The sequence below is a fragment of the Phascolarctos cinereus genome, unplaced genomic scaffold, assembly GCF_003287225.1.
Source record: "Phascolarctos cinereus isolate Bilbo 61053 unplaced genomic scaffold, phaCin_HiC Scaffold_4;HRSCAF=312, whole genome shotgun sequence".
NCBI lineage: Eukaryota > Metazoa > Chordata > Mammalia > Diprotodontia > Phascolarctidae > Phascolarctos > Phascolarctos cinereus.
The window spans coordinates 52,108,749-52,136,534 of record NW_027555847.1 but is presented as its reverse complement, the minus strand read 5'-3'; the positions used below and the strand labels follow the sequence as shown (position 1 = coordinate 52,136,534).

The window sequence follows — 27,786 nt, the reverse complement described above, 5'->3', positions numbered from 1 at the left end:
AACCCTTCCCAAAATGGGAAGAGCAAGGGTGAATTATCATAATTTCACATCTTTAGAGAACAATAATTGCAGGTAAGTAAATAGTCTCTTCACCAAAATAAAGTTAATTCTAACAGATCTTCACTCTTGGGAGACCCAAAGCATGTTTCGGGAAAATTAGTCAAGAAATGTTGTTAATTTTGCCTTCAAAGCATCAAATAGTGTAACTGTTAAATGGCAAAAATAAAATTATGAACATCAAGATGAGTGTAAGTATATAAAAATAGCTCCCTAAGAGGTCATTTGCTAAATATTGACTTTTCAGGATACCATGCTGTCAGAAAAATACCGGATATGACCTCTTTTACCTTCAAAATATTGGTTTAAAAAAATCACGGAGCTAGATTGAAGTTCAAATAGTTCAACCATACCATTGGAGAAATGAGGATATCAAAAATATGAGTCTAAAAGGAAGTGAGTAAGTAATCCCCACTGCTGCAGATGTCCTCTGTATAGGATCTCTTTTTTTTTGAGCAGTCTGGACTCATTTGTGGTCACTATGCTTTGTCCTGATAGGAGCTTAATCTTTTTTGGGATTTTTCTAAAATGGTAAGTGAGCTAGCCTAAAAAAATTAAAATTGGTTCTAATGATAAGGTAACATGAAACCACTAAGACTTTAGGCAGGGAGATCCCAGGCAATGAAAATACCCCACAGCTCTAAGTTTGAACATTTACAGCAAACTCTATATGCAAATCTTACTAGACTGCTGAAGCTTTTCATAGTATTTTATAAAGAATTTTTATATTTAAAAGGTTCTAATTAAATCTAAAGATTTAAAAACTTGGACTAAGATCTCTTCCAGTTGAAATGCGTTTTATTCCTTAAAATGTCTAATTCCCCTCTTCTGAACCACTATAACTTTCTTTGAATAGCAAGTTCCGGCACCGATGTCTACCTATAACCTTGTTCGTTACAGGCTATTCCATGTATGTCTATCTTGTTTTGTTCTCCATACTAGATAGTCCCTGTCCTTCAGAAGCCTATGTTATCTTACACATTTCTTTTGGGGGGCACTTCTCCCAGCCCTGGCTCAAATACTTCAAGGAGCACTGACCTACTAGCAGATACTCAAATATTTGCTACTTTGAAATTTTGTGAAGGCGAATACATAATTAAAATTATTAAGTCTTTAATGCATGCTATTAAATTTTAGTTCAAAGGGCTTTGCCTCAAATAAGTAGTGTGAGTGTTCTAATGAATCAAGGATAATAGCTGTCCCTACCCATAGCTTCTTTTTGCACTCTTATCTCAGAGACTTACAGAGAACACAGTGGGGTACTATTGACAGGACAGTACCTTTTGAGAATCTCCACCCAAATCATAAGGCCAAAGTAGAAAAACATATACCTCCCACCCCCAATTTATTTTACTAGTACTCTGACATTAACATAAAGTTCAATTCTGTAAAAAACATAATAATTTTAATTATCCTAGGTACTCCAGGGATCAAAATTATTTATAGATACAACTTGGACCTATGTTGGGTCTGTTAGTATCGACCAGTATACCCTAGGATTATAGACTGTTTTCTCAAGAATACAAATATTAAATATACAAAGGTTTTAGTATAATTTTTATGTACAATCAAGGAAATGTGCTCAGGTGGTTCCCCTGGGAGGAACATTTTGCTAACTATCTAAAATATATATCCTTCCTCCTACTTTACTCCTTTTAAGGGGTTTATGTCATTCAAATTACAACTCAGAAGATTCAAATGAAATCACTTGTTTTCCTAAAACTGTGTTCTTATTGTTTGATAAAATACATATTATTCTTAACTCAGATATATGTAGATTTCATATTTAGACTATTTAGGCCAAAAATATATTTCTAAGCAACAGTCGATGCTGATGTTTTTTCATATTCTTTATGAGAGGCAACTTGATACAGAGAAAAGAGCACTGGCTTTGGATTCAGGAAGACGTGAGTTTGAATTTTGCCTCTACCAGTGTGACTTTGGACAAATCATTTAACCTCTCTGGAGCCTCTGGTTTCTTCTTTTTTTAAAAAACTAGGGAAAATAATGTGCACGCGTGTGTGTGTGTGTGTGTGTGTGTGTGTGTGTGTGTGTGTGTGTGTGTGTGTAAAGTGCCTTGTAAATTAAAAACACTATATAAATGCCAGTTATTATTTTTACATTAAAATCATGATGCATTCTCACAAAAATTTTAAAAAATAATTTATTTCTTTCAAAATACAGAACCACCACTGAATCATATGATTGTTTTGATGCTCTTAAGAGAAAAGTGGCTATATATATTCCACATAAAGCAAGACAGAGTATAAGATAAGAGCATAAAGAAAACATTTGAAGACGAGAGAAAGAATTCTGGTCTGTTCTTTTGCCAAGTTACAAAGATAAGAGGTAGTTACATATTCAAATGAGACAGTTCAAAGAAATGCCTCTGCCCACCACATGTGACATGGCCACAACCACATCTTTTTAATTCCCTCAGGTCTCCATTTAGCCAGGAATACAGGAATAAATATAAGGCAAAGGAGAACTGATATTGTAGTCAGTACAGAATCAGAGTTGGAAGGGACTCAAAGATACAAATCTGGTCCAGTCTTCTCTAAGGACTCTACTTAACTCTTTTTAGATAGTTGTCAAACCTCAATAGGGCAGGGAAAGATATTCCACTACCTACTATGGTAACATTTTAAAATACTTAATACTCTCAGGAGTGCATTATATCCAGCTAAAGACATAAGAAAGGAAATGTTTTTCTTTATCTGTACAAACCATACCTCACCTATCTTTTTAGACTAAAGACTGTTTCCTAAGCCTTATAAAGCTAACTCTAATTTCTACACACACACACAGCACTCTCAAAATGCATAATTTAAACATTTGCAATCTAGTCAGGAGTAGATAAACGCCAAATACATAGGCAGACTATTTCCTGGCTTCTGACGTCACATTCCTGTTAAAATATGGTGGGAAGAATGTCAAAGACAATGGAAATCCATCAAGTCTTTATTAGGCAAACTCTTTTTTTCTTCTTAGATAGCATCTGAGACTGTTAAGGATGTCTTCTTGGATGTCTAGGTATGAGGAAGTTCCTGAGATCAAATCCCTCTTTTCTAGTTTGGCAAATACCCAATAAAAATTATTTTAAAGAAATACTCTCTGGGATTTTCTATAAAAAGCATGCCACTATCACTTGTGCAAATACTAAAGCTGCTCATTGTTACGGTTATCAACTACTGAAGTCTCTCTAAGCTGTTCAAAGAAGTACCTTAAGTTCCACTAATTTCACTTCAAAAATTTTCCCACACAAATTGATGAGCGTCACAAATACTCCAATAAAGCATGCAAGAAGGAAGGAGCCCACACTCTAGGTGAGTGCTGCTAGGCTAGCAGTGGGTGCCTCTCCTCTTTCTATGATCCCTGTGCCCTCCTCCCTTTTGTATCCCACCCTCCTTGCTTATCCCTTCCCTACCCGCTTTCCCACCCCCATTGTTCCTTCCCCATTGCCCAAATTATTTCTGCTCTGCAAGGGAGGAGGCAAGCTGTAAGTGTGGAGGGGTCAGGAAGGACCTGCCTGGAGTTGGAGGCTTCAGCACATCAAATAATTTATATGGAACATCCTCATGTATGTGATGCTATAGTTCCAGTGGAGGAGGGCAATGTGGCTGTCAGCCATGGCAGACATTGAGGAAAGCAGCCTGAATCCAGATCTGAGGATAAGAGAAAAGGGAGTTCCAGGGAACAGACTCTGCCTCCAAGGAAAAAGCTCTCCTGAACTTCTGGTAACAGGGAAAGGGCATTAAAAGGTCACCCCTACTCTGAGCAGGCAAGGGACCTTCCTCTGAGAAAGAACTCTGGAAAATACCTAGGGCCTATGGGGAATTCATAAAGAACGTGACATAAGCAAACAGACATCATTGCAGCTAGATCCAAATACAGTAGGCAAGGGGGTGGGGGGTGGGGGGAAGAGGTACTCTCAATACACTCCACAGATACTGGGGAATCAACAATTCAAGTAATACAGTCAACTGCATTAAGGGAATGTTAAACCAAACCAAACCAAACCAGGAATCTCACCAATCATAACTCATTTTTCCCCTCTAAGCTCTACCAGATGATAATAATAATTGAGCTACTTTTAAAGGTAAGACTTGGTTTTTCATTTATAAAAGATTGCTATAGAGGACCTAGTTCCTCATAGTCATATAATGGAAAATTATAATCAAGACCTTGCTCTCTCTCCCCTATCTACCCAGTCGTCAACTATTACTTACTTTCATCCTTCAAGGGATCTCACAAAAGACAATAGCGAACACTCACAAATTTGAGCATCTAGAATGTAGTACACATTCCACCTTGGCCCCACTGATTTCTTGATGCATCAGTATCCATGGAGGGATAACTAATTCATTGTAAACCCACATGTCAAAATACAGCTATCTGGAGAGTATGCAGTCAGTAAATTAGGTCAGGATTACAAGTAGCCTAAGTGAGAAAACACATAAGCCTAGACATACCTTCTTACAGGAGCTGAATGTGCCATCAAGGAGAAGGGGCCTTCGACGCCTCTCAGGGATGAAGGGTGAGCCAAAGCGGATGTAGTGTTTGGGGGTGGTGCAAATTAACGGGGAATGGATAAGACCAGGCAACATGTTGAGGGTTGTTGCCAGCACAGTTGGGTCTGTGGTGATCCGTAGAGGGCACTCAACGGGGCAGTCGTGCTTCTCTGCTTTATCATTTAGCCACTCTGTAACTAGATACTAAGGCAGAGAAAGAGTGTTAGCAGATGCTGCAAGACAATCAGAATCAGCAGTGCAGCTTTTTTCTCATCCAAAAAACCCAACCAACCAACCAAAAAAAACCAGAGACCAGGAACAACTGCAACTGAACCCATGCGAGCACTGTGAAATCAGTTTTCACCCTAACTTTTCAGGCAAAGTTGCTTTGACAAATTATGCTAGTTCTATTTTCCAGTCTCTTCTCTAAGTGAAATATCAAAGGGTAGCAAGATAACCTCAACACTGTGCATCAAAACCACTCTCCCAGGAACTTTTAAGACTAGAACAGCTTAACTTGACAAATACACTGATCTCCACTCCCAGGTATTACAAGTTGTCTCATTTTTATGTGAGATAGGCCTGGCCATGCCAATCTGATGACAACATTTCTTACCTTTTTGGTTTTAGGGTATTTGAAAACAGCCCGGTTAACCTGGGTTCCAGCAGCCAATATTACTGCTGGGTCAGACCCTGTCAATGGCCTGCTTTCTCCCATACTGTCCACACTTCCAACTTCAGCTGGGGTCACTGAGTTGCTATTTCCTCCATCATCCAGAAGAACTTGTGATAATTCCACCTGCTGTGAACTGGCCTGTTTCTGACGCTTTAGTCTTTGGGCTGAACTGGTCCGGTACCGAGATATTCGACTTTTGGGTCGAGGTCTAGAGGGTCTTGATGGAGGTGGCTTGATGATGGGTTTTTCGGCACCAGTATCCTATGATAGCAATGTCAAGATCTTAGAAATTCATCATCGGCAATTTCTTTACTCTCTAAGCATTTTCTTCTTCTGAGTACCCAGATCAAACAGAGAAACTCAGAAATACTAATATTAAAAGAACTCTCAAGTACTACTTTCACTCCTCACCCCCAAACAGGTATTCACTTTAAAGCAGCCAAATAGGCAATCGTTGTTTAATTTCTGAAAGGGAATTAGGAAATGAGATAAAGTATTTATGTACAGCAGTGAGCAAGCCTTAAAGCACTATATAAACATTAAAGACAATCTGACTAATTCTACTGCTTATGGGCTTTTCTAGAGTAAACTTACAATCAATTTAAATTAAACTTGGGTAGCTATGTGGCACAGTGGATAAAGTGTTAGATTTGCAGTTAGCAAAATCTGAGTTCAAGGCCTGCCTATTAAACTAAGTAACCTTGGACTTCACCTTCTCCAGCCTGTTTCCTCACTTGTCAAATGGGGATAGTACCATACCTCTCTCAGGATTGTATGAGGATGAAATTATATGTAAAATATTTTGCATACCTTACAGTATTATAGAAATTTTAGTTATTATCATTAGGCCTTTAATAGTAGGGGTTTTAGAAAGGGCTGAGGGAAGGACAGTTTGTTTTTTATTCAGGTGCATAAATTTTTGTTGTTTCGCTAAAGCACAGAATTTAAGGTTAATGGCAGGAAGGGAAAGTACGTGTTTTTTAGGGGGTGACGTGCTAGGAGGACCTTATTGTGATGGTAGGTGGTTTGGTATAGAAGCTGACAGATCTATTAGGAAAGGTTTTCTGTGAGGTTTCTGATTATCACAAACAGCCATTCAATTCTAGCTGGATACATGTCCTCTCATCTCTACCCCCATTGTCAGCTTTAAGTGTTGACATAAAGGGATCAAACTGCCTTGTATGTAGTGATGTTAAACAAAACTATTCTTTTTTAATTATAGGACACCATAGGTGGGTTGGGGACCTTTGCATTATAAATTCCATAAGATACAATTTTCAGTATTATAATGGCAAGCCCTTCAAAGACCTCGTCCTTTTGCTCCTCTTACCCCTGCTTGTGTAGACCTCCGAGTATTCACCCCCATGTTATTTGGGATGCTTGGGATGGCCACACTGAAAGCTGAGTTCCTGTCTTCAGGTTCAGAGCTCTCTGTTTTTGACTCTTCTAGCACAGGGACCTCAGAGCTGGGGGTCACCTCTACGTCCAGGCGGCCCCTCTCCAGCGGCTGCTCTCGGCGCCTTTTCCTCTTCTCTAAATTTTCAAACATATGCATGATTGCTTCAACCTTCCTCTCTTCTCGAGACTGGGGAAAAGAAGGGAGGATGGAGCATTAGCCAAGGACTTCAGAAAACAAGAGAACAGAGCAGGAACACTGGCTGAGATAGAAAGAATGCATCAACTTGGAAGAGACAGTGTCAAGATGAAAATTCATATGAATCAGTTTGACTACAGTGAGAAAATATCTGACAACAGGCACTGAGATGGATTCACAAGGGACGGAGAAACGTGTAGTAAGAATAACGCCTTGATCCTCAAAGAATGTTTTTGAAATTTAAGAGAAAGTTATGAAATAAAGATAAACAGAAAATCAAAAGAGGTTTGCTTTAAATTACAGAATTTAAGAAAAAGGTGATAGGCAAACTAGAGAACATAATAGTATTTCTCAACTTGAAAGTATTTCTGATTTTGAAGAAGACTCCATACTTTTACCACTAAAATGTGGAAAAAGTTGGCATGAAGGCAGCAGAAATGAAAAAGAACATCTAAAGTGGTTCTTACCCGCCTGTTAGGGCCCAGGATTCCCTGATCATCCACAGCCTCTTCTGTCTCCTCTTCCAGCTTCTCTTCAGGATTGTCTATGTCCTTTAAGATAGAGGCTAATATTCAGTAGTATTCTTGAACAACAGACATAACCAGTCAATTTGTTTTGGCAGTCTGACAGTCATTAGAAACAACTTCCTGCACTTTAATAAAAAAGGTACTGAACAGAGGGCACTATGGTTCAAAACACAATATAGCTCATTCCCTACGGTAGAACTTGGAAAATAAATGAAAGGTAGTAAGTAGAATAACTGTAGATATTCACGATATACTACTCATCTTGACATCAAGGCCACTAAGCACTACAATGTGATCCTACAGCTCTTTCAAAAAATAAGACCATGTGGGAACCCAGGATACTCTTACTTTGGAAGCTATGCCTGTTAACAACCAATCATCATCCCAAGAACAAGGCCAATCACCTCATTATCACTGGCTACAGTTATTCCTTCTGGAGCTTCCTCTGGCTGTTGGTTACTGCTTTCATCCAAAACATCATTCTGCTGTTCCATCTCTAGCTCCTTCCGACGTGCCTTCCGACGTCTTGTCTCTGCTCCAATAGACAGTAGGCTGAGAGGAGGTGGGGGTGGAGGATCTACAGCAGCATTTGGATTCCGTCTCTGTATAGGGCAATTCCGATTCCCCTTGTGACATGCACAGTCCACTTTATAATTACTGCTCCAAAGAAACAAACACAAGTGCTGTCCTCAGTGTCCCTGAAAATAATTTACATTACTGGTCCATTCTCCTGAAATACTGTATAGGTCTCTCTTCTGGTAAACTCTGGACAAGCAGAGCCACACAGAGATATATGTGTGTGTGTGTGTGTGTGTGTGTGTGTGTGTGAGAGAGAGAGAGAGAGAGAGAGAGAGAGAGAGAGACGTAGACTGGGATGAAGGGGACGAAATACTGAATGAATGTTTTCAAAATCCCGTACTCCTTTTATGTATGGCTCCATTTCCTCACAAGGCGAGAGGGTAGTGGTAAAAGCATTCATTAGTTTTGCCATTCAAATGCACACACATATACACACACAGAGTTTTAAACTTTAACTTTTAATAGTTTAAAATTTCAGTAAGAGGTTGGGGACTGTGTGTATATATGCTTATACAACTCTTCAGGTTTCAAGTACTTACTCCCCATCCGTTATCACAATCTGTTCTCCCTACTACTAGGCTGAAATTATTATCTAGTTACTTGAATTAATCAAGAAAGGGAAAACATAACATACATTTACAGGGAAGGAAGAGAAACTAAATGTTTCAGTATCTTGTCATCTATCCAATTTCAAGTCACTTAGTATCTACTATGAGACAGATGATAAAAAGACAAAAATAAATCAGCCCCTGCCCTCCAAGGCCTTATATTCTACAATGTTTTTCTAACCTGGCCAGTTGTATAACACTAAAAATGTAAGCTCTTAGTGGGTCAGTAGTCACTTTAATAAAATTCTGAAGGTACTTAGTAAAGCATTTGTATATCATAAAGACTAATTACTGGTGATAGGGTCTCTTCTCACCTAGGTAATCCATGCAACTAACCCCTAGGAGTCTCTTTTAGGAGCTGCTATTAATATCCCTAAACTGTGTTATCTTTGGCAAAAGAAAAACATCCTTGAGCTTTGGGCTTAGAATCAGAGCTCAAATCCTAGCTCTGCCATTTACTACTCACTACCTATGTGACCCTGGATAGATCACTTAATTTTTCTGGGCTTCATTTTCCTTATCTGTAAAACGAGAGTGTTAGACTCTGATTTTAAGGTCCTTTTCAGTTCTAGAGCTACAATCTTATGATCCTTGCTTTGCATCCTCTGCTTAGTAAAATAATCATTTTATCTCCTGAAAGTCACTGCCAACCTTATTTCCCTTAAATCCCACTAGATAGCACAATTAACTGCAAAGAAAATGCTTTTCAAAACTAATTTTGAAAAGAAAATGTCGACTATGAAAAAGGGGGTCAACAAATAAGGAGCAGAATGAAAAGATCTTCATCCACAAAAAGAAAACCATTGTATTAGGAGGTGTTTTGGGAGGCCTTACCAGTTACTGTATTCATAATCAAAGGCAATGGTGACTTCTGCATCCTTGGTGATAGCAGAGGCTGCATAGATACACAGGTGGATCATTCCATCTGCAATCATGTGCCGTACCTTCAGAAACAAAGAATATAATCACCAAGTCATAAAAAAAAAAAGGCTTGGGACTCACTGTAAAAAGAAAAACAGCCTTTAGATTAATGACTCCCAAACTTTTAGGAACTCAGATTATTCATTTTTTTTTGATTGATTTCATCATCTTCCTCAAAACCAGTACACAGCATTAAAAACAAGAAAACCAACTGAATATTACATATGCACAGGCCAATAGGTCAACCCAAATCTTAGTTTGCTAATTTGTAAAAGCAGACATAGTAACATTTAAGGTACTTACCTTTGAGGGTCATTATGAGGAACAACTGAGAATGTGTGCAATGCACTTCGTCAACTTTTGTAAGCTACATAAATGTCAGTTATTGTTACGTATAACCTTTTGCAGTTTCAAAGTACTTATACATATATTCATTTGATAGTTATGATAATCCTGAGGTAGGCAGGTTAGTTCAATTATTGTCCCGATTTAACATACAGGGAAACTGAAAGTTGAGTTCTTTGTTCAAGATTATACAACTAGTAAAGGAAGGCCCAACCTGGCATGGTAACCCAAGTCTCTCCAGTTCTAGAACACAATGCTTTTTTTTTTTTTACTGTGTTTTGAGAATATCTTGATAACCCACTGAAATAGAGACATGCTAGAGGTCATAAAACCATGCCTGAAAATCAATGCTCTAATCCTTAAAACCACCACCACTATATATTTATTTTACTTTCTACCATGGAGTTAAAATCTATCTTGCTATAAGCAAATATTCAGTGCCCTTCATTTCAATGAATCATCTGGTCGTGGATCTATTCTGATTATCCTACTGGCTAATGAATTCTATCTGGAAAGATGTAGCATGTATCATTTTTTTTTTGCAATAAATAGCAGACATCTGGAAAGTTGTGGCTAAACTATGTCTCTGGAGCCAGACATCAATATAATCTACCATTTGGCTATGTCTTTCATAGTTATTACCTACTTCTTACTAATCTAGTTTTTAACCAATGTTCCATCACTTTTTACCTTAGAAAATACCACTCGCTATTTCTATTTTTTCCTTTCTGGATAAAATTCAGTTTCTTCCTATCAGGATGGAAACATCAGTGTTTGAGACCTCCTCAAGAAAGGTCACAAACAGTAGTGTGAAACTTCTGCAAGAAAGGCCATAAACACCAATCTACAAGTATCTCTATGGATGATATCAGCAGGATATTTCTGTAGTTTGTTCTGGACGGCTCATATTTCCATTAAAGGAGGAATTGCCTAATCCACTGAAATCTTACCTCTGCATTTGGGGTACAGGATCGCCTGATGAACCGAGCATCATTACCAAAAGTGCGGGCATCAACACACATCTCTACACCATTGAATTTGGAGTAGAACAGCACAAAGGGGTATGGTCTAGGGACACAATGAAAATTCTTGTAATTCTTAACACAAATGCAAAGGCCACCCCATGACTCCAAATACGAAGCAGATACTGACACATCCTTTGTGATGCTCTAATTTAGGAAACATTGTATGCTTGTCCGCTTCTGGTTAAAGAATCAAGATAAGCCCACAGCAACGCTTAACACATAGTACATACTTAATACGTGTTTCTTGGTGGATGAGGTAGGGGCATATCTGTTTCAGAAAGGAGTTATCACTTTATACATTCAAGAATTTCCAGATTTGCTTGCACTTCCCTATAAATGGGCCTTAGCTTATATAAGCTAATCTTCTCCCAAAAGCGGATATCATATCATCTAGGATGAATTCCCTCCTAAGAATACTGGTCAACTGGGCCCTTTTTGGCCTTCATCATAATTCAATGAAAGATGCTCTTACTTTTTGAAGAAATGCCCATTGACCTCAAATTGCTGCCGTAACATGACTTTCCCTCGATACTCTATTATGAGGGTATCCAATGCCAAGTCTCTTGCTGCCCTGAGGATCTTCCGGTGTTTTTGAACACGAGTAACTCTTCCCAGCTGGAGCTGAATAAAAACCAGGGTACAAACATTAGATATCCAAACAGAACAGAAAGCAATAATTTAGGAGAGACTTTAGTATTTGGAGTAAGAATAAGGCCTGCACAGGAAATGGTGTCAAATAGCTTAGATGTCCTCTATTCATTATACTACTTAGCCGAATGAAGAGAAACTTTGAAAGAACTACAATAACCTTGAAATAATTTCTGTTATTTTCTAAGGAATACCTCCATCTAGTGAAGTTGCCACATCAAGAGGCAAAAGACAAAGAGAGAAATAAACAAATATCTGGTTGATTTTCAATAAATTTCCTTGTAGTATACTAATCACCCATTTTAAAAAGGAATTACTATCTTTAGAAATCGTCCCAAACAGACTTCTCTGTTATCCTTTCCCATTTCTGCCTAATTAGTGTCTCATCTTCAGGATACAGGCTGATTGTCTACTTTTAATTTATAAAAACACAGCCTCTAACAGGTTTCCATCTGACATAGTAACATACTGGTTAAAGAAGATCAATGTTTAGCTTGCTATTGCCAGTGACTAAGAAGGAAGGACTTGACACAACTGGAGGAAAAAAAAAAAGTAATTTTACTACACGTTGACTTCTCTGCCAAGGCCAGTGCTGTGTTCTGCAGCCCTTCACCATTTTCTTAAGAGACCCTATTCATGCTGATCCTTACCTGCATTTGGGAACCAATCACTGTATTATTACAGGCCAGTTCAGTCTTATTGATGGTGTCTAGGACAGCAGCTTTGCCCACAAATTCCTTACTGGAATTTAGATGCCGTTCAAGGAGATTTTGTACATCTGCACTGTACTGATTAGTGAAAGCTTCCTCATACTGATCAGTCCACAGTCGTATTCGATTCTCCCAGCCTTCAGTTGTATTCTCATCTAAAGCATGTGCCTCAGAGGGAGAATTCTGTAGAGAGCAAAGATTGAATAGCATAAGAACAGGACAGTTCACAAGATGAAAAAACAAAAAAGAATTTTTAGGATAAAAAATGTTTTCTGTTGGGAATGTGGTTTGGATAGGAAATGGAATATCTATAGGACCTTAGATAAGTCATATTTCTCTGGGACTTGTTTCTTAATCTGTTAAATGAGAGTATTAGACTAGATTAACCTTATGCTTTCTTCTTTCTAGTTCTGTGACTTTTTAAACCTCTAAACTGATGTTCTGAACTTATTTTATTGTTAAAAAGCATTAGAAATGTGTTCTTCCTGTAAGACAATACATTTTTACAAAAGAACCTTTAGAGAAGTTAACTGTGGAGTCTATCAAACATAAAAAGAATCAGGTTATATTTATTTTCTTACTTAGTGAATAAATACATTATTTAGAAATATAAGGCAGTATAGCTTAACAATAATTTAAGTACCCAGACTTTGAAGGATGGGGGTAATAAAAATTAAAACAGAGAGGCACTAGGTAGACAAATTCTATCTTCTTACATTGGGGCAATAAAGAGAATTTAATATTTTAATGATATAGTCTCAGCAGTACTAACATAAGGAAACAATGCAAAATATATCTGTGCTACCCTTCCTTTCCCACATATATTTATCAGTGACTTGCATGAATTATTGCATTAAATCCTTCTTTGTCCCTTCAACCTCAAATTCTAAGTCTCCATATATGCCCCAGACTTCAGTGATACTGATTATTTAGCCCTTCAAAATGTATTTTAAGTGGGACCTAAAAGTGGACAATAACTAAAGCCTACTTCTGAAGATAAGTTTACTGAGATGGATGGTTAGTGACTAGCAAGGCTCAATGGTATACACCATTCCTATGCCTGGGCAACAGCAGTGGTTTAGCTCATTGTCTCCCCTAAACCCAACCAGATGCAGTATAGTAGAAGTAGAAGCAGCACTAGCTCTGGAGGAAATTGGGTCTGATTAAGAAATATTTATTAAAAATTTGAGTTTTGCAAAGGCAAGAAGTTTGGCACACCCCTAATAGCTCAAAGTTGTCTCTAACCTGCTTATAAGGCCTATGCAAGCTATTTATGGGTTTTACACTTTTGTCAAATTGCCACCCCTGGCTTTTGCTGTCACAAGTTGTATTACTGTTCTACATTATCACATAAATAATCTTAAACAAGCTCCTCTTCAAATATTCCCCATACAGCTAAAAACAGCCAAACTTCTGTAGACTTGGAGACATGAATACTTGTAGATTTAAAAAGGAACTGAATAATCAGGGAATCATAGTCATTTTTCAAAGCTAAAGTCCAACTAGAAATTGACTATTTCCTCAAGCCACAGATATAAGGACAGAAATTAAGGTGAGAGAAAGGTCAGGTAAAATCCAGGTTAGCACACAGTCAATTCTTAAAAGAATGCCTTAACATATCAAGTTATGAAAACTTTCAAATTGCTCTAGCTGTAAGTGGGCTCTCCTTTCCATTCTATCTTGTACCAGTTGTGTGGGATCTATTGCCTCTATCAGATTTTAAAGCTCCATGAGGACAGAGGCTTTTTACCTTTGGACTCCTTGTACTCAGGAAAGTGCCCTGCACACAGATGGTACTTAATAAATGTTTGTTAAAAAGGAAAGATTCCATTTGTGGAAAACTTTCCTTGTATCCAGCCCAAATTTCCTTTATGGAAAAATTATACTAATCACCCTGCTGTCAATATGCCTTTTAACTATTTTACATAATTTGTGTTACTCAACCTCTTTGAAAAATTGTAGAGTATAGAGTTGAATATCTTACAACCGGACATTATATGGGTCTCTTAAAACCAATCTGATGTGCTATAAGAGTAAGAATAATTCCTATCAACAATACAGCTTTCCTACAGATAAAATTCACCCTTCTAAATAGTGATTATATCCCTCTTGATGGTGGGCTGGCCAAGAGGTTTTATATCATCACACCAGGAAACATTTAGTCTTGATATTTAAAAATCCATGATAATGATTAGAAAAGAATAGCTTCATTTTCTTTGACAGATTTCCCCTTACTCAGAAAAACAAATGAGAATTCAACAGATCCTCTTGAAATGAAAGTCAATCTCACTGTGGAAAAGTGTTTTTAGACCTTGACTAAGGAAAAGCCACTTTGAGATATACAACATAGAAAAGGAACACAACGTGAATAAATTAGATGGCACCTAACATGAATGGACATAAATTCCAAAAATCCATGGCTAGCAATGAATGTCACAATTAAAAAAAAAAAGGAATCAATCAAAAATCAATGCTAAAAAACCAAACCAAACCAACAACAACAAAAACCAATGCCACCAAGTCCACAATCATCATTAAGGAAGATTACCACTCACCTTCATCCGCAAGGACTTCCGGGATCCTTCTCGAAATGCCTATTGCAAAGAGAAGAAATAAAGCAAAAAACAGAACAAAACGTATTATCAAGAATGAAATATTTATGTAAGAGACTTAACATTTAAGGTAAAAATAAATTTCCTAACTTATTCCCCTCTGAATATAAAGAAAAAGGAAATTTCTCAAACACTACAGTCATTCGGATAGAGTCAGTATAGTCAGAAACCAATTTCTAATGATCCTTTAACTGTCGAGGTGGGGATATCTCCGGTAAAACATGCATCACATAGTTCTATGCTCACCCAAATCTAGAAGGAAAGCATACTAATTATCTTATATGGAGTCTTTTGATTTACTATGCTTCTGAAATTGTGGGGGGAAAAAAACACCTCAAAACATAATTCCTTTAAATGAAGTGTAAAAGACAAATTGCCTATAATATCAAAGTTGCTTTGATAGAAAAAGTTTATAACTATATGATACATTTCCTATGAAAATGTTTTGGGTAGGGGTATGAAAAGATGACCTTGATGCTGAGAATGTCTTTATTATTCACATATGGGAAGAAAAAAAAGAATTCAACTTAGAAGAATAATCGAGAGCTATTTCAATTATATGTTTTAATACCTTAATCTTTTTCGTCTTTGGTGCTGTACGACCTTTCTCTGGACTCTTTTTCCTTTTCTTAGGTTTAGTTCTTCGGACCCGGTTAACAGTCAAGGTGATGCTTGTTGGTGTGTGTTGTGTTGCTGTGTACAACACAGTGGAGGGAGATAGTTCTTCATCCCAGCTTTCAGTTGCACTGCTATCCCCACCTACAAAATGTACAGGCATTCTCAAAGACTCTGTCAGCAGTATTCCCAACCCCCTCAGACCTCACTGATACTCAAATATGAGTGTGTAATCCACATTTTCTCTTCCTATCCAACCCAATAAACACTCTATCCAAATCATCAAATTTAGGCATCCTCATTGGATATATCTAGTTAGTAAAGGGAGGGGAAAATAATATAGACATGAAATCTTGAATGAACCAAGTAAGGATAGCCTAAAGAGGATTTAATTCTCAATACACAAACCTTGGGACCAAGAGGGTTTACAAGAATGATTCTCAGAGGCAGATTTTCAAAATCACCAAATACTCAGAGGGGAAAAAAGTTTAGTCCACATCACACTTACCTGATACGTTGTCCTGTTTCCTCCGATGAAGTCTAATAACCTTCCCCCTGCTCATTCCCCTACAAAGGGAAAAAACTGTAAGTAGTTCCTTCTCCAGTGTCAAGAACACTGCAGTGCATATGGTAGCAGTGTCTGTGCATACACTACACCCGCCCATCCCTCCCACATACCAAATGTTTCTAGGTCTTAAAATTTTCATATAAAATGCAGTATCTTTAACATTACTCTCTCATTCTTTTTTTTTTTTAACTGATTCCAACCTAGTATAAAGAATGTGAGCCAACTTGAAGGAACAATCTATATCATGAGCATAAAGAACATTTTGGTTTACTCCTCTCAAAAAAGAAAACTCAAATTCCAGCAGCCAAGCTTGAATCTAGGGAGGAATGTGAACTTACCTGCACTTGTCACATTTGAGAAGAAAGCCATCCTGAGAAAGTCCACAATGACACCAGGTAGGAATAGATTCCCCTTCAGAGCTTTCACTGTCTCCAGAATTTTCCTCATCAGGTGAGTGGAGGCCATTCAACTCTGCATGAGGGATGATGGTCTGGACAGGGGGAGAAGCAGGGGGGGTCGGAGGAGGAGGGGCTCCATAATTATGATCCTGAAAATAAGATTTTTTCAATCAATAGTGTTCCAAACACTGGCCCTCTCCCCCTCAAAATACGACACATATTAAAATCAAGAATAAGCTAGTATCCCTCAAAACTTTGCTCCAATCAAGAAAAGTGACAAAATAAATGCTAAGGTCAACATAAGGTCAACAAGTATCAAAATAAGGGGATACAGGGCTAAGATCTATCCAGCAGCAGGAAAGTACAAGAGGAGCAGGATGCATTATGCTACTAATAAATATTTCAAGAAAGCCAAAACATACAAAAATGGACATTGGTAGACGAAGAATAGTAGAAATATATACTCACAGCATAAGGTAGTCCTCGGTACCCATGCCTCTGCGTGGTCCCATAGTTATGAGTGGAATACACGTTCTTCTCACAAACTGCTGGACTAGCTTCCACAGATTCAGGACTGCAGAAAGGTGAAAAGCAAGGCATGATAGCATAATAACTAATCCTACCCAATCTATTAATATTCCACTTCCCACTCTAACCCCTCCTCTTTCCACAACCACCAGCCCCTAGAATAGGAGAAAGAACTTAGTGAAACAAAGTAATCTGATTAACATAACCAAGCCTATAAATAATAGTGGGAGTGTTATTAACTGTGTGATGTGTGTGACATGAAGCCAGTACAGGCAGATGTCTGAAGGCAGGCACCTGGGATACAAGGTGTCCCTAATGACAAACATAAACGTACCAGCTGAGCGGGGAGTTTCCCCTAGAGAAGCCACTCTGGGCTGGTTTAGACTCAGAACTATTCTTCTTAATTGGATCTCTTAATACTTCCATGAAACCTCACATGACATTTGCAGTGAGTGAGATGATGAAAGTGCCTTCTGCACTGCCCCAGGGGCCAGGCCCTCTTCCATTCACTACCAAGACAGGATACCCTGAAGAAAGTACAGGTAAAAACAATGGCATCTTATATTTATAGCACCTCTTATCTTGAAGAACCCCCAAACACCTTTCAAAAATAAGTAAGAGTAATAATTTCTCAACCATCAGTAGTGCAACCATATTAAGGGTACAAATACTTAACAGCTGCATGGTAAGCCTACAAAAGTTTTCACAATAATCAAAATACTGTACTTGCAATTTTGAGGTAGTCTGGGGGTAATTACCCAATTTGGCCAGGAAACTAGGATAACATCCTCCTCCTTTAAGAAAGTTATTTGGGAACTTTAGTAATCAGTCTTATAGAACTTCTTGTTTAACGCCTTTAGAAAGATATTACCCCTAAACACATACCAGTTTCTCTTACTCATTTGAACTCAGGTTTCAAATTAGTAATGTACAGTAAAACCACAAGTCACAACTTAGGCTTAGGAAGAACTTAATTCTAAATGAAATTAAATGAAAACCAGAAGTTTACTTTAGCATTTATAATAGAGAATAGGCACAGGTGGCAACAGTTAAAGCTCAAGGCACTTTTGCATAGAAGAAAAAAACATTTAAATCCTAACCATCATCTGGTTAGTCTTTGGAATTCAGAGGTAAGAAAGAATGCAATTTCGTTATGGTTGTGCACAACCAGGGTGTGCTTATAATTCATAAGTTAACTTAAAGGAGCAATGAAGTAATAAAATTCACAAACAACACATATAAGGCAAGAATAGTTCAACTTTAAGATGCAATTTTTTGGGACAGAGAACTAGACCTGCACAGTAGTGTATACTATTGATTTATAGTGATAATGCAGGGCTTGGGAGGTTTCTTTTTTTTTTTTTTGGCCATTCAGAGACATAACATAACATATACAATAACTTTTAAAAATTATAAAATATGAAAGCCTTAAAAGCTGTTGACTGAGAAGGAAGGTCTGTAATTCAATGCAAGGAGACATCAGATCAAAAGTGAGGGATAAAATAAATTTATGAGGTATGTATCCAACTCACCCAATTTTATGCTCCGAAACTGTGAGAAGAGACCTTATTAATAACAGCAAAGGATAATTTCTGGGTGAAAAAGAACTTAAGACATAGGAAAGGATTCTCTGTTAGTGAAGGGCATGCATTTCATTACTGAGTATGTCTGCAAGGAGCTGGGGGATACACCAATAATGCAGGTCAGTTAGTCTTAAGGAAAAGAATGATTTAGACATGGCTCACTGAGAAGTAATTAACTAAGACTATCTAGAAACCAGGGAGATTAGTATTAAACCTAACAACTAAGGTGAAACCAAAACATAAGACATGAAATTTAGAGAAATTAAGTAGAATTCCATTTTTATGATGGAAAGTCAGAGAAAGGTGTATTTCATAAAAAATTAATAAATGACATTTACTAGATTCACACTTATATGGAATATTTATTCCATAGTGCTATACTTATCTTATGTGGGAGTTTTTGCCCCACTGAACAAATGGAATGAAACATGACAACTATCTATCAGAAAATGAGATTTTTTTTTTCTTGGAAGGGCAAAGAAAAAACTGCATGGAATGAAAGATGCCTAAGGAGATGGGACTGCGTTGGCTGTATCTCACCCATCTCTAAAACAGGCTAAATACGAACGTAAACACTTCACATATGAGTCTAGGGGACAAAAATAAAATGTACACAGTGGGAGTTAACAGGCCATCCCACTGAACAACAGCTTCTAATACACAGCATAACATCTAATACATCACCACTGCATGCTCAATACTGAGGTTTAAGTAGTTATCTTGCAACTTCAATTTCAACTGGTCAAGTATAATAATCTAATTTTATTCTGACAATTAAGACAACCATAGGTTTTTATCCAAGACATTCCTTGAAAGGTGGTCTTTTATTGCCCATATTTTAAAATATGGATTAAGTAGAAATTTAGGCCACTAAGATATTTTTATTACCCAGTCACTATTATCTAGAGTTGATACAATTCACCCTTAAGCATAATCTTGCATAAATAAGAATCTTAGCCTTTCCTCTGCCAAATCCAAATAAGTATGACAATAGGCCATATTTGGAAGCCATGCTTACCAAAATAAAAAAAAAGCGCTTCATTTTTCTCATCCTTTCTAAGACCGTGGCTTTATAGTAATGGCACCCACCTGTTCAGGCCTTGTTATTTAATGCCACATCTTTGAGAACATTTTTAAATTTTCTGCTATTGCAGATCAGATCAGAAATCCAAGAAAATTTTCTTTATATCCATCAGATCATAAATCTAGAGTTGGAAGGGACCTCAGAGGCCATGTAATCCAACCCCTTTCATCTTTTTATAGATGAGGAAGCTGAGGCTCAGAAAGGTTTAAGTGACTTGCTTAAAGTCACTTGGGTACTAAGGGTTGGCAGAGGGATGTTAGCCTGGTTCCTCTTCTCCATTTTCAGCCTTCTTTGTACTGTCTCATCCTGCCTCCATAGCAATGAATCCATGAGTTTCATGACAGTTTTCCACAACATCACATCTTTGTTGCTGTCAGATTTTAAATCCTAGGAGGCAGGGTTTAGGTTTTTTACTTAATTCTGTACAACAGGCCAGTTACAATAGGACTTAATTTTAGGCAGTGCCTAGTAAATACGATGGGCACAATGATACTCAATAAATATGAATTTAGTAAGGTGGTCCATTGACAACACATATATTTTGTTGAGACAAATTTTCCACTTATTCTATAAAGAAAATCGAACAGAATAGTTTGTGATTAGTTGTTACCATAGTAACAATTCTATTAGGAGGTTATACAAGTTAGGTTTCAGTTCATCTTAGGAGTGGTTGTGGAGATAATGGAAGCACTTTAATTCATAACCTCAAAGCCCAGGTTGGCTACAATATCCCATTTACTGAGACCACCGTATTACAGAGGGACATGTGGACTCCTAAGGATATAGCAGTCAGGCTTCTTTCCAAATGTCTTGACAATAGTAAGCTATCATGACTTCAACTTCAGAACAATTCAAGAAGTATTGAAGTACCCATTATATATGTGTGAGGCAGCTGTATGAATGTAACCTAATTTGCTTTTTTATTTTCACAGGGTTTTCAGAACTGAGTTAGGATGAGAGCCTCAAAGAGATAAATGTTGGTAAGCACTGTTGTTTATGACCATCAGATGTAGTAATATGTTAACAAAGGGATGGACTAGGCTCCCAAGATGTTTTGCTGAGCTGACAACTTTAAAAAAACAAAAAACCACAAACTTATAGGCAAGGTTTCCCCTCAGAAGTAAACTAGAAGTATTTTGTGGTCTGCAAATGATTCCATGTATTTGTGGTTCCACAGAAATAATGGCAATGTCAAACTAAATAGACTTAAATGTCTCCTCCTCTGGCTTTACAAATCCAAACAGCATGGGTTTAACATTCTTTGTTGAAGCTCCTCATAAATGCTAATGACCTCAGTTATAGATCTTAAGATTTAAACTGTAGGGGGTCAGAGGTTAATTATTTGCTAGGTAAATACACAGATCACACACTTTCCAACAGTGCTGCTTATCATGTAGTTAGTAGGCCAAATATAAAAAGGTGTTTTTAAATTCCATCCCAGATTATCACAGGGGTAAAAACCTCCTGTAATTGGAAACTTTGGCAAAAGGAATAAATAAATCCCTCTGACTAGACTTGAGCCCACCCTCCCCCCAACCCAATTCCTTAGATACACAGAAGTAGCTCCCAAATTAATTTCTTTCAAGCCAAGGTAAGCTTACAATCCTGGGGAGCTGTACCCCACCAATGGAATTTATTATGTAGATCAGCTGAACCAGAGGGTGTAGAAAAGTTTAAGTATGAAATATCCTTAGCTTTAAGAAAACTACTCTTAGCTCAGGGAGTTACAGTAAAGGGGAAAGACCAGGAGGAATTGGAAAGAGAAGTAGCTATTGGACAGAGTCTAAAATTTGAATATACTCAAACCATTAGAATTGTCCCTGCCCATAACCTAATTCTTAGTAATGCTCTGGAACAGACCTGGATATCTAAGGATGAAGCAATCCTTCAGTCCCTGCATTTTTACACTAGACTGTCACAAACTGTTATAGTCAGAATGCTACTTTGTCTAGAAATGAAGAGAATTTCCTCTTCCTTTCCCAAAGTAAGCAGGATTGGATTAAGGACAGAGAAAAAGAAAAGTGGGGAATCTATGAATACAGGAGAAACTGGAGTAACTCAAGAAGCAGGGGGGAAGGGGCAAAAGAAGGTTATAAAAGGAAAGGTGGGTGGATTTATAACATAGAAAGTTGTGTAATGAAGGCCTACCTTCATATTCATTTGGCAATTAAATTCTTCATGGACTGACAGTCTATTTTAGGGACTGGGCTTTTGGTTTTCGACAAAGTCTGTGAATTCCTAAAGTGGCTCACAGCTGAAAAAAAGTTTGGTACCACTGATTTTGAAGGTCCTCTTTCCAGGATATGGTTATAAAGAACAAATAGATGATATGGCTGTCCTGTTTTCTTTCCCAGATGTCAGAAGTTGCAAGTAACCTGCCATAGACAGTCTCAATTGGGTCAGTCCCTCTACCCTAAGATGATGGGAAGTACACAGGTTTGAAGTTTTCAAGATAAATCAGAAAAAGGAAAGCAGTCTACCCCCCAACCAGAATAGAATTAAATAACCAGTAACTCTAAAAGGCAGGGTGGCATATCTGTTTTATTCCAACCTATACCAAAAAGAAATCAGAATCATTCTTTCGCAAATTTGGTCCTGTTAATTATTTATCTAGCTACCACTCCTAGGTCAGGAGAAATGGCTTATTTTCTCTCCCTCTTAATTGCCTTTCCCTTTTGCCCCTGTTGACATTCACAATTCCAATGAAGTAGATTTACTTTAGAGAATCCTAGGCTTTAGTTCCAAGATCCTCCTAAAAATCTAAGCTTTCCAGGTACCCTCCTAATTTCTAAAAAATGGGGAAGTGGCACTTACTCTGAACCAGCAGCCATATCTGAGTACGATGTATCTGGTGTGGTGACTCCCAGAGGAACTGCAATGCTCATGACGTCCAACACAGCAGTAGATGGAAATCACGGGGTCCAATTAATGGAGACTGGCCACTCTGAGAGCGGGGGTGAGCCGCAGAGTCTCAAGCAACATGTCAGGGACATGAGGAATCCTGGGACAGAAGGCAGGGCATTTCATGAATATTTCATTTTTTAAGCTGCATAGTTTTAAAAAACCAACTGTGGCCTACTCCTGTCCTTCCCTCTTTTTTAAATTAGAGATTCTAGGGCCTCGGTAAATGTTTCAAGTGGGTACCTAACCACCAAGACCCTTTCTTTTCCTCTTAAAGAGTTTTCTACACAGAAGAGTGCCTATTCAACTGCTGAGCTTGTTCCCAAGCTGATTTTCCAGTCACTTTCCATCTATACCTATCCACTAGCCCTCAGGGCCTAACTTACAAGTTTTTATAAGAAGCCTTTTGTGACTGCTAGAAGAAAGGTAACAATTTCACTTAACTCCCTAATGGCTTATTGTCTTCATTCAACTTTTCATCTCCTAGCAACAGTTAAATTCAGCTTTTGCTAGCAACCAATAATGTCATTTTCCCTAAGTCAGTGTTAATTAACAAATACCAATCTGCTTGTAGTTTCAATCTGATTGGAAACAGCTGTTGTTTCTTATTATTTTGTTTCTCACAGACTTCTTTTCCATATTCTCACAATTCTACTTTAATGATTCTCTGAAAGGGCAGAGGATTAATAGACTCAACTGCTAAGTCTTTTGGCTAGCCAATATTGCCAGATTTGAATAAAAAATACATAAATCACAAAATGGCACCTTTATGATAAAGGAAAATAGCAAATTCAACACGAAAAAGCATTCAATACACATTAAGACAAAGAAGAAATGGAGAATGATGAGAAAAGAAATGGAGAATGATTGAGATGTATCGATTCCCACAAACTACTGGAATCTAGTAACATGAAGGAATAGATCTATTAAACTGCTGAAGTAAAAAGGGGGGGCAGTGATATGAACCAAGAACCAAAAAGATGATTAAAATATTAAGTAAAAAGGGTACTTGACAATGACTATGAAAAGGACTGATTAGGTATAAAAACACAAGTTTCTCAGAATAGAAAAGGTGCTTTGCATGGCAATAAGTTCAAGGTGAATAAGATAAAAGGTTCATAATAAGACAAAAAGATGTAGAGAAAAGGAATCCATGCAAAGATGTTGCATCCATGCAATGTTATGTATGAAAAAGATCCCTGGACTGGAAGTCAGGAGATCTGAGTTTTAGCTCAGCTCCACTATTAATTTATTTTATGGTTTAAGTCATTCAGCCTTTTTAGGTCTTAAGTTTTTTCAATTGAAAAAATGAAGCAAATGGACAAGACATTCTCTAAGGTCTCTTTTGGTCATGAAATTTTAGAATTCTTGTTTATGGTACAGCCCTCTGAAATGCCAAATGGCCACTGACCAGAAGAAGAGAAATCAAGAGGTCAACTGTATTAAATCAACTCAGCAGACAAACAAAAAAGGAAACTGAAGCCATATCTAGAATAGCTGACAATTTAAATTCTTAAAACTTGAAACACATACACTGAAACAAATGGGACTGGACAAGACCAGTTGAGGATGAATGGAGTAAGAGAGAATTTGTCTTCATATCAAGGTAGAACAAATTTTCTGAATATCTTAAAAATTTCATAGGCTCCAAAATCTCTGCATGATCTCTACTAAAGTCCCAGTCTGAGAATGCCTCATCCTGGAATGAAAGAAGGTCAGGATTCTCAAAGGTAAAAAACACAAGCTTTGGCAAGACCTATCAATCAAAAAAGGATTCAACTACTGGCCCATTAATGCTGTGTCTGTTTTCTGAGCTAAACATGTCAATCTAGTTAAGACTTGCTTACCATCGAAAAATTGGTCCTAAGGTCATGGTTTTGCAGGAGGGGAAGAAAGGGAGGCCCAACTGCTCATAAATTGGTCTTTATTGGCAGCATTGTGCTCTTAGTGAAAGGGGTACTCATACCAATGTAATCTTGGATCTTTACAAATACTTCAATAATTCTTATATTATTAAGAAAATGGGAAAAGGTATTATTGCTTTTGATTATTACTTCAGAATCCTGAAGTTACTACAAGCAAGAAGTTCGCCTAGCACAGGGTACAAAATAAATCTATCCAGTTAGGAGTAAAAACATTCCACTTAATTTTTCTGGATTTCTGGCAATTTGGGTTCTTACTCTGGGTTACGCTACTAGTTCCACCTATGTTCTACTCAGGAGCAGGAAACTGAGGTACCCAGGCAAAAAAAGAGAGGGCTGAAGCGTCAGAGATCAAAGAAGCAGACTAGAAAGATCACACTCAAAAGCAAAAGACTTCTAATTTGATTGCTTTCTTCATCACTTACTAAATTAGTCTGTTTTCTCATCTGTAAAATGGGGATATTTATTCTACCTACCTCATAGGTCTGTTATAAGGTAAGGGCTCTATAACCTATAAAATAGTATATAACTGTTAAATATTATTACCCTGTCATCTCTTCCTCATAGTTCATGGATAGGAAGGAACTGGCTGATGTGCTTCTGTTGACAGGTTTATTGGTGTGCTTGCAGAGTTAATAAATAAGTTTGTCCACAAGTAACTGTTTGCTCTAACCCCAATTATCTCCCTTTTCCTACCATCATTTTCAGACTGACTCTGAAACGATTTTTACTTCTCCACTCCCACCAAATATTTATATTGACATAGAATTTCCCACAACAGACAAAGCAAGCATTCTCTAATAACACAGGGGTATAGTTGGGTCTTGGAGAGGGTTGATTTCTACCATACTTTAAAATCTTGAGCCAAATTAATCCGGTCAAAGTGAAAGAGAAGCTGCCCAAGACAGATAAAACAAACAGAGGAAAGGGTGGTCATGACCATACCACTTTTGATAAGCACAGCAAGTTTAAGAGTCATGTACTATAATTGCAGTGAAAGAAAAACCCTCAAACTCACTAAATATCTTTTCTTTCACTTAACTATGCTCCTAACATGTCAAAAGAGTAATCTAGGGTTCTGAGTCAAATACAGCCTGGTAAACCTAAACTGCTGCTTGATATTTTTCTTCTGGGGAGAAATTTTCCGACGGTTGGCTTATTAACAGTCAAACTTGAAGATGAAGGGAAGGGTTAGAGTCAGTATAAACACTGCCAGGTAAAACAAATGAGGAAATAGCACAAAATATCTATGAATAATCATTTGCTTTAACTTTAAACTCAGTAAAGCATTCTTTTGTACCATCTCCTCAAAAAAAAAATATTGGCTTAACAGAAGGATGAGAATTTGATAATAGCAGCCAACTGTTTTTAATTTTAAGTATTTAATGGAAATTCAGCTAATAATCAAATTTCTCCATGTGGATTTCTGATACAGTCTATCTCATTTTGAAGCACCAAGAGAAGAGAAGCAAGTTTCCATCTTTTCTTCCATAAAAATTGTCCTACATCATATGCCTCATATTCCCCAAACAAATAAACCATAATACATCAGCTGGGCCACTCTCATTCTAAATTATAGTCTCCCACTGTGAGTGAAATGAGGGACTGGGATGTTTAAACTCAAATCCTATACTTCTTTGCCACTGAGAAATTTGTGTGCTCCCTAATCTTGCCCTCAATCAATCAACAAGCATTTAAGTGCCTACATAGTAAAGTACTATGCTAGGTGCTGGAGACAAAAAGACAGAAAAAACCAAACAGTTCCTGTCACCTAGGGGCTTATGTTCTGTGGGAGAAACATGTACAATACAAAATAAATACAAAATACATACTAAGAAAGTACAAAGTAATTTTGGCAGGTTGGGAGAAGCACTAGTAAATGAGGGAATCAGGGAAGGCCCCATGTAGAAAGGGATGCTTGTGCTCTATAAAAAGTAATACAAGTAATAAATTTTAGGTCATTAATAACCCATATTTATTTGCAAAACCAGGCATTATAATTACTTGAGCTTTGTAAGTAAATGAGAGATTCCCAGTATGGAATACCAGACTCAATTTCTAGACGCCGTATTTCAAACATGTTAGAGGTGCTTTGGAGAGAAGGACAGGAACACCTATATATAATACACTCTCCTCAACAGTTACACAGGAGGTCACTGAAAAGGCATCTGCTAAGTAGCAATACGTCAATTTAAAGGACGGGAAAAAGGAAAACCAGCCAAGGGATTTTATTTGGCTCAGTCACCTTTATATTGACCAGCAGATGTGAAGTTCCAATAATCTCTTTGCCAGTGTCCTCTGAAGATCTGGAAAAAGTTGACAGACAAATAATTAGTATTGAAAGGAATGCCACTGGTGGATATAATACTGAACCAAGACAGTTCTTTCCAAGAAATAATATTTTTTATAGAATTTTGCTTAACTCCTCCTGGCTCTCCATTCCAGACCCACTAATGCCCTGTCCTCATGCCCAATTCAGTGCTACAGCTATCTTCTGAACTCCTCACTGTGACAACCTTAACAAAGCCTGGCACAAAGTAAGAAGAAGGAAAGGAAATGGATTTATTTTAACTAAGAGAAGATCAACTACTATACCCTCTCACTGGCTTGTCTATTAACATGTTCTTTAAGTTTGAATCCTTAGTTTCATTTATATTTCCCAGGTTACCCTTCCTTTCATTTATCATATACTATGGAAGTTTCCTTTGCCTAATACCCTTTCCCAAAACCCAGCTGTTTTTCTATGATCAAGTCACTCAGAATTGACAAAAAGGACATATAACTACTATTAGCACATCTGCCCACCCCATCTCCCTCTACCATATTTTATCTTGCCTAACTGCAGAAGGGAGAGTGACAGAAGGCAGACCCCTGTCATGGAGAAGTCCCTTGAAACTTATGATGAGTTTGTTGCTGTCTTGGTACTGGAATCAGGGTCAAAATAAGGCATCTACCAAAAGAAAAAAAAAAGAAAAAAGAAAAAGAATGAAAGAAAGAAAAGCAGGTGACCGGGGCTTTTAGAGAAAATAATTGATTCTTCCTTTCAGAATCAAAATGGGCTCACTTTTCAGTAAACCAAAGCCCTCTAAAGAACAGTGTTTCCCCCCATAATCTGCCAAATTTAACACTAGTCAGAATCATCACAATAATACCTGCACTCAAATACAGCATATTAAAGAGGTCTTCACCAGGTTTCAATGATCATGCATTACAGATGAAATATATTTTATTTCTATTTATAGATTTCCTAATCTTAAAATTGGGCAGACGCAGTATACCTTAAAAATAACTATTGCCGAGAGGATAAAAAGTATGAGAAGATCAAAAGCATAAGCACCTTCAGAATTGCCAAAAATAAATAAGAAATTTTTTAA

The 27,786-nt window shown here is 37.4% G+C and overlaps 1 protein-coding gene across 8 annotated transcripts in view; it reads right to left on the bottom strand.

Annotated features, from left to right (window-relative positions):
• SETD5 (SET domain containing 5) overlaps window positions 1-27,744 on the bottom strand; it is a 48,233-nt gene extending 20,489 nt beyond the window's left edge. For 2 of the 8 annotated variants that reach the window (XM_078152175.1, XM_078152176.1), the window contains exons 1-17: window positions 26,658-27,738; window positions 22,404-22,590; window positions 17,257-17,449; window positions 16,863-16,968; window positions 16,335-16,543; window positions 15,937-15,995; window positions 15,385-15,572; window positions 14,757-14,795; window positions 12,142-12,384; window positions 11,316-11,464; window positions 10,769-10,886; window positions 9,387-9,496; window positions 7,770-8,025; window positions 7,306-7,389; window positions 6,575-6,829; window positions 5,185-5,505; window positions 4,530-4,772 (exon numbers count right to left, since the gene is read on the bottom strand). In XM_078152175.1, coding sequence (XP_078008301.1) covers window positions 4,530-4,772; window positions 5,185-5,505; window positions 6,575-6,829; window positions 7,306-7,389; window positions 7,770-8,025; window positions 9,387-9,496; window positions 10,769-10,886; window positions 11,316-11,464; window positions 12,142-12,384; window positions 14,757-14,795; window positions 15,385-15,572; window positions 15,937-15,995; window positions 16,335-16,543; window positions 16,863-16,968; window positions 17,257-17,348 — 2,472 coding nt within the window. In that variant the 5' untranslated portion in view covers window positions 17,349-17,449; window positions 22,404-22,590; window positions 26,658-27,738. Of the gene's footprint in view, window positions 1-4,529; window positions 4,773-5,184; window positions 5,506-6,574; window positions 6,830-7,305; window positions 7,390-7,769; window positions 8,026-9,386; window positions 9,497-10,768; window positions 10,887-11,315; window positions 11,465-12,141; window positions 12,385-14,756; window positions 14,796-15,384; window positions 15,573-15,936; window positions 15,996-16,334; window positions 16,544-16,862; window positions 16,969-17,256; window positions 17,450-21,737; window positions 21,844-22,403; window positions 22,591-26,657 lie in introns of those variants that run through there. The other 6 variants (XM_020973765.2, XM_020973769.2, XM_020973764.2 and 3 more) reach the window with 6 other exon arrangements.
• Window positions 27,745-27,786: the final 42 nt, after the last annotated feature.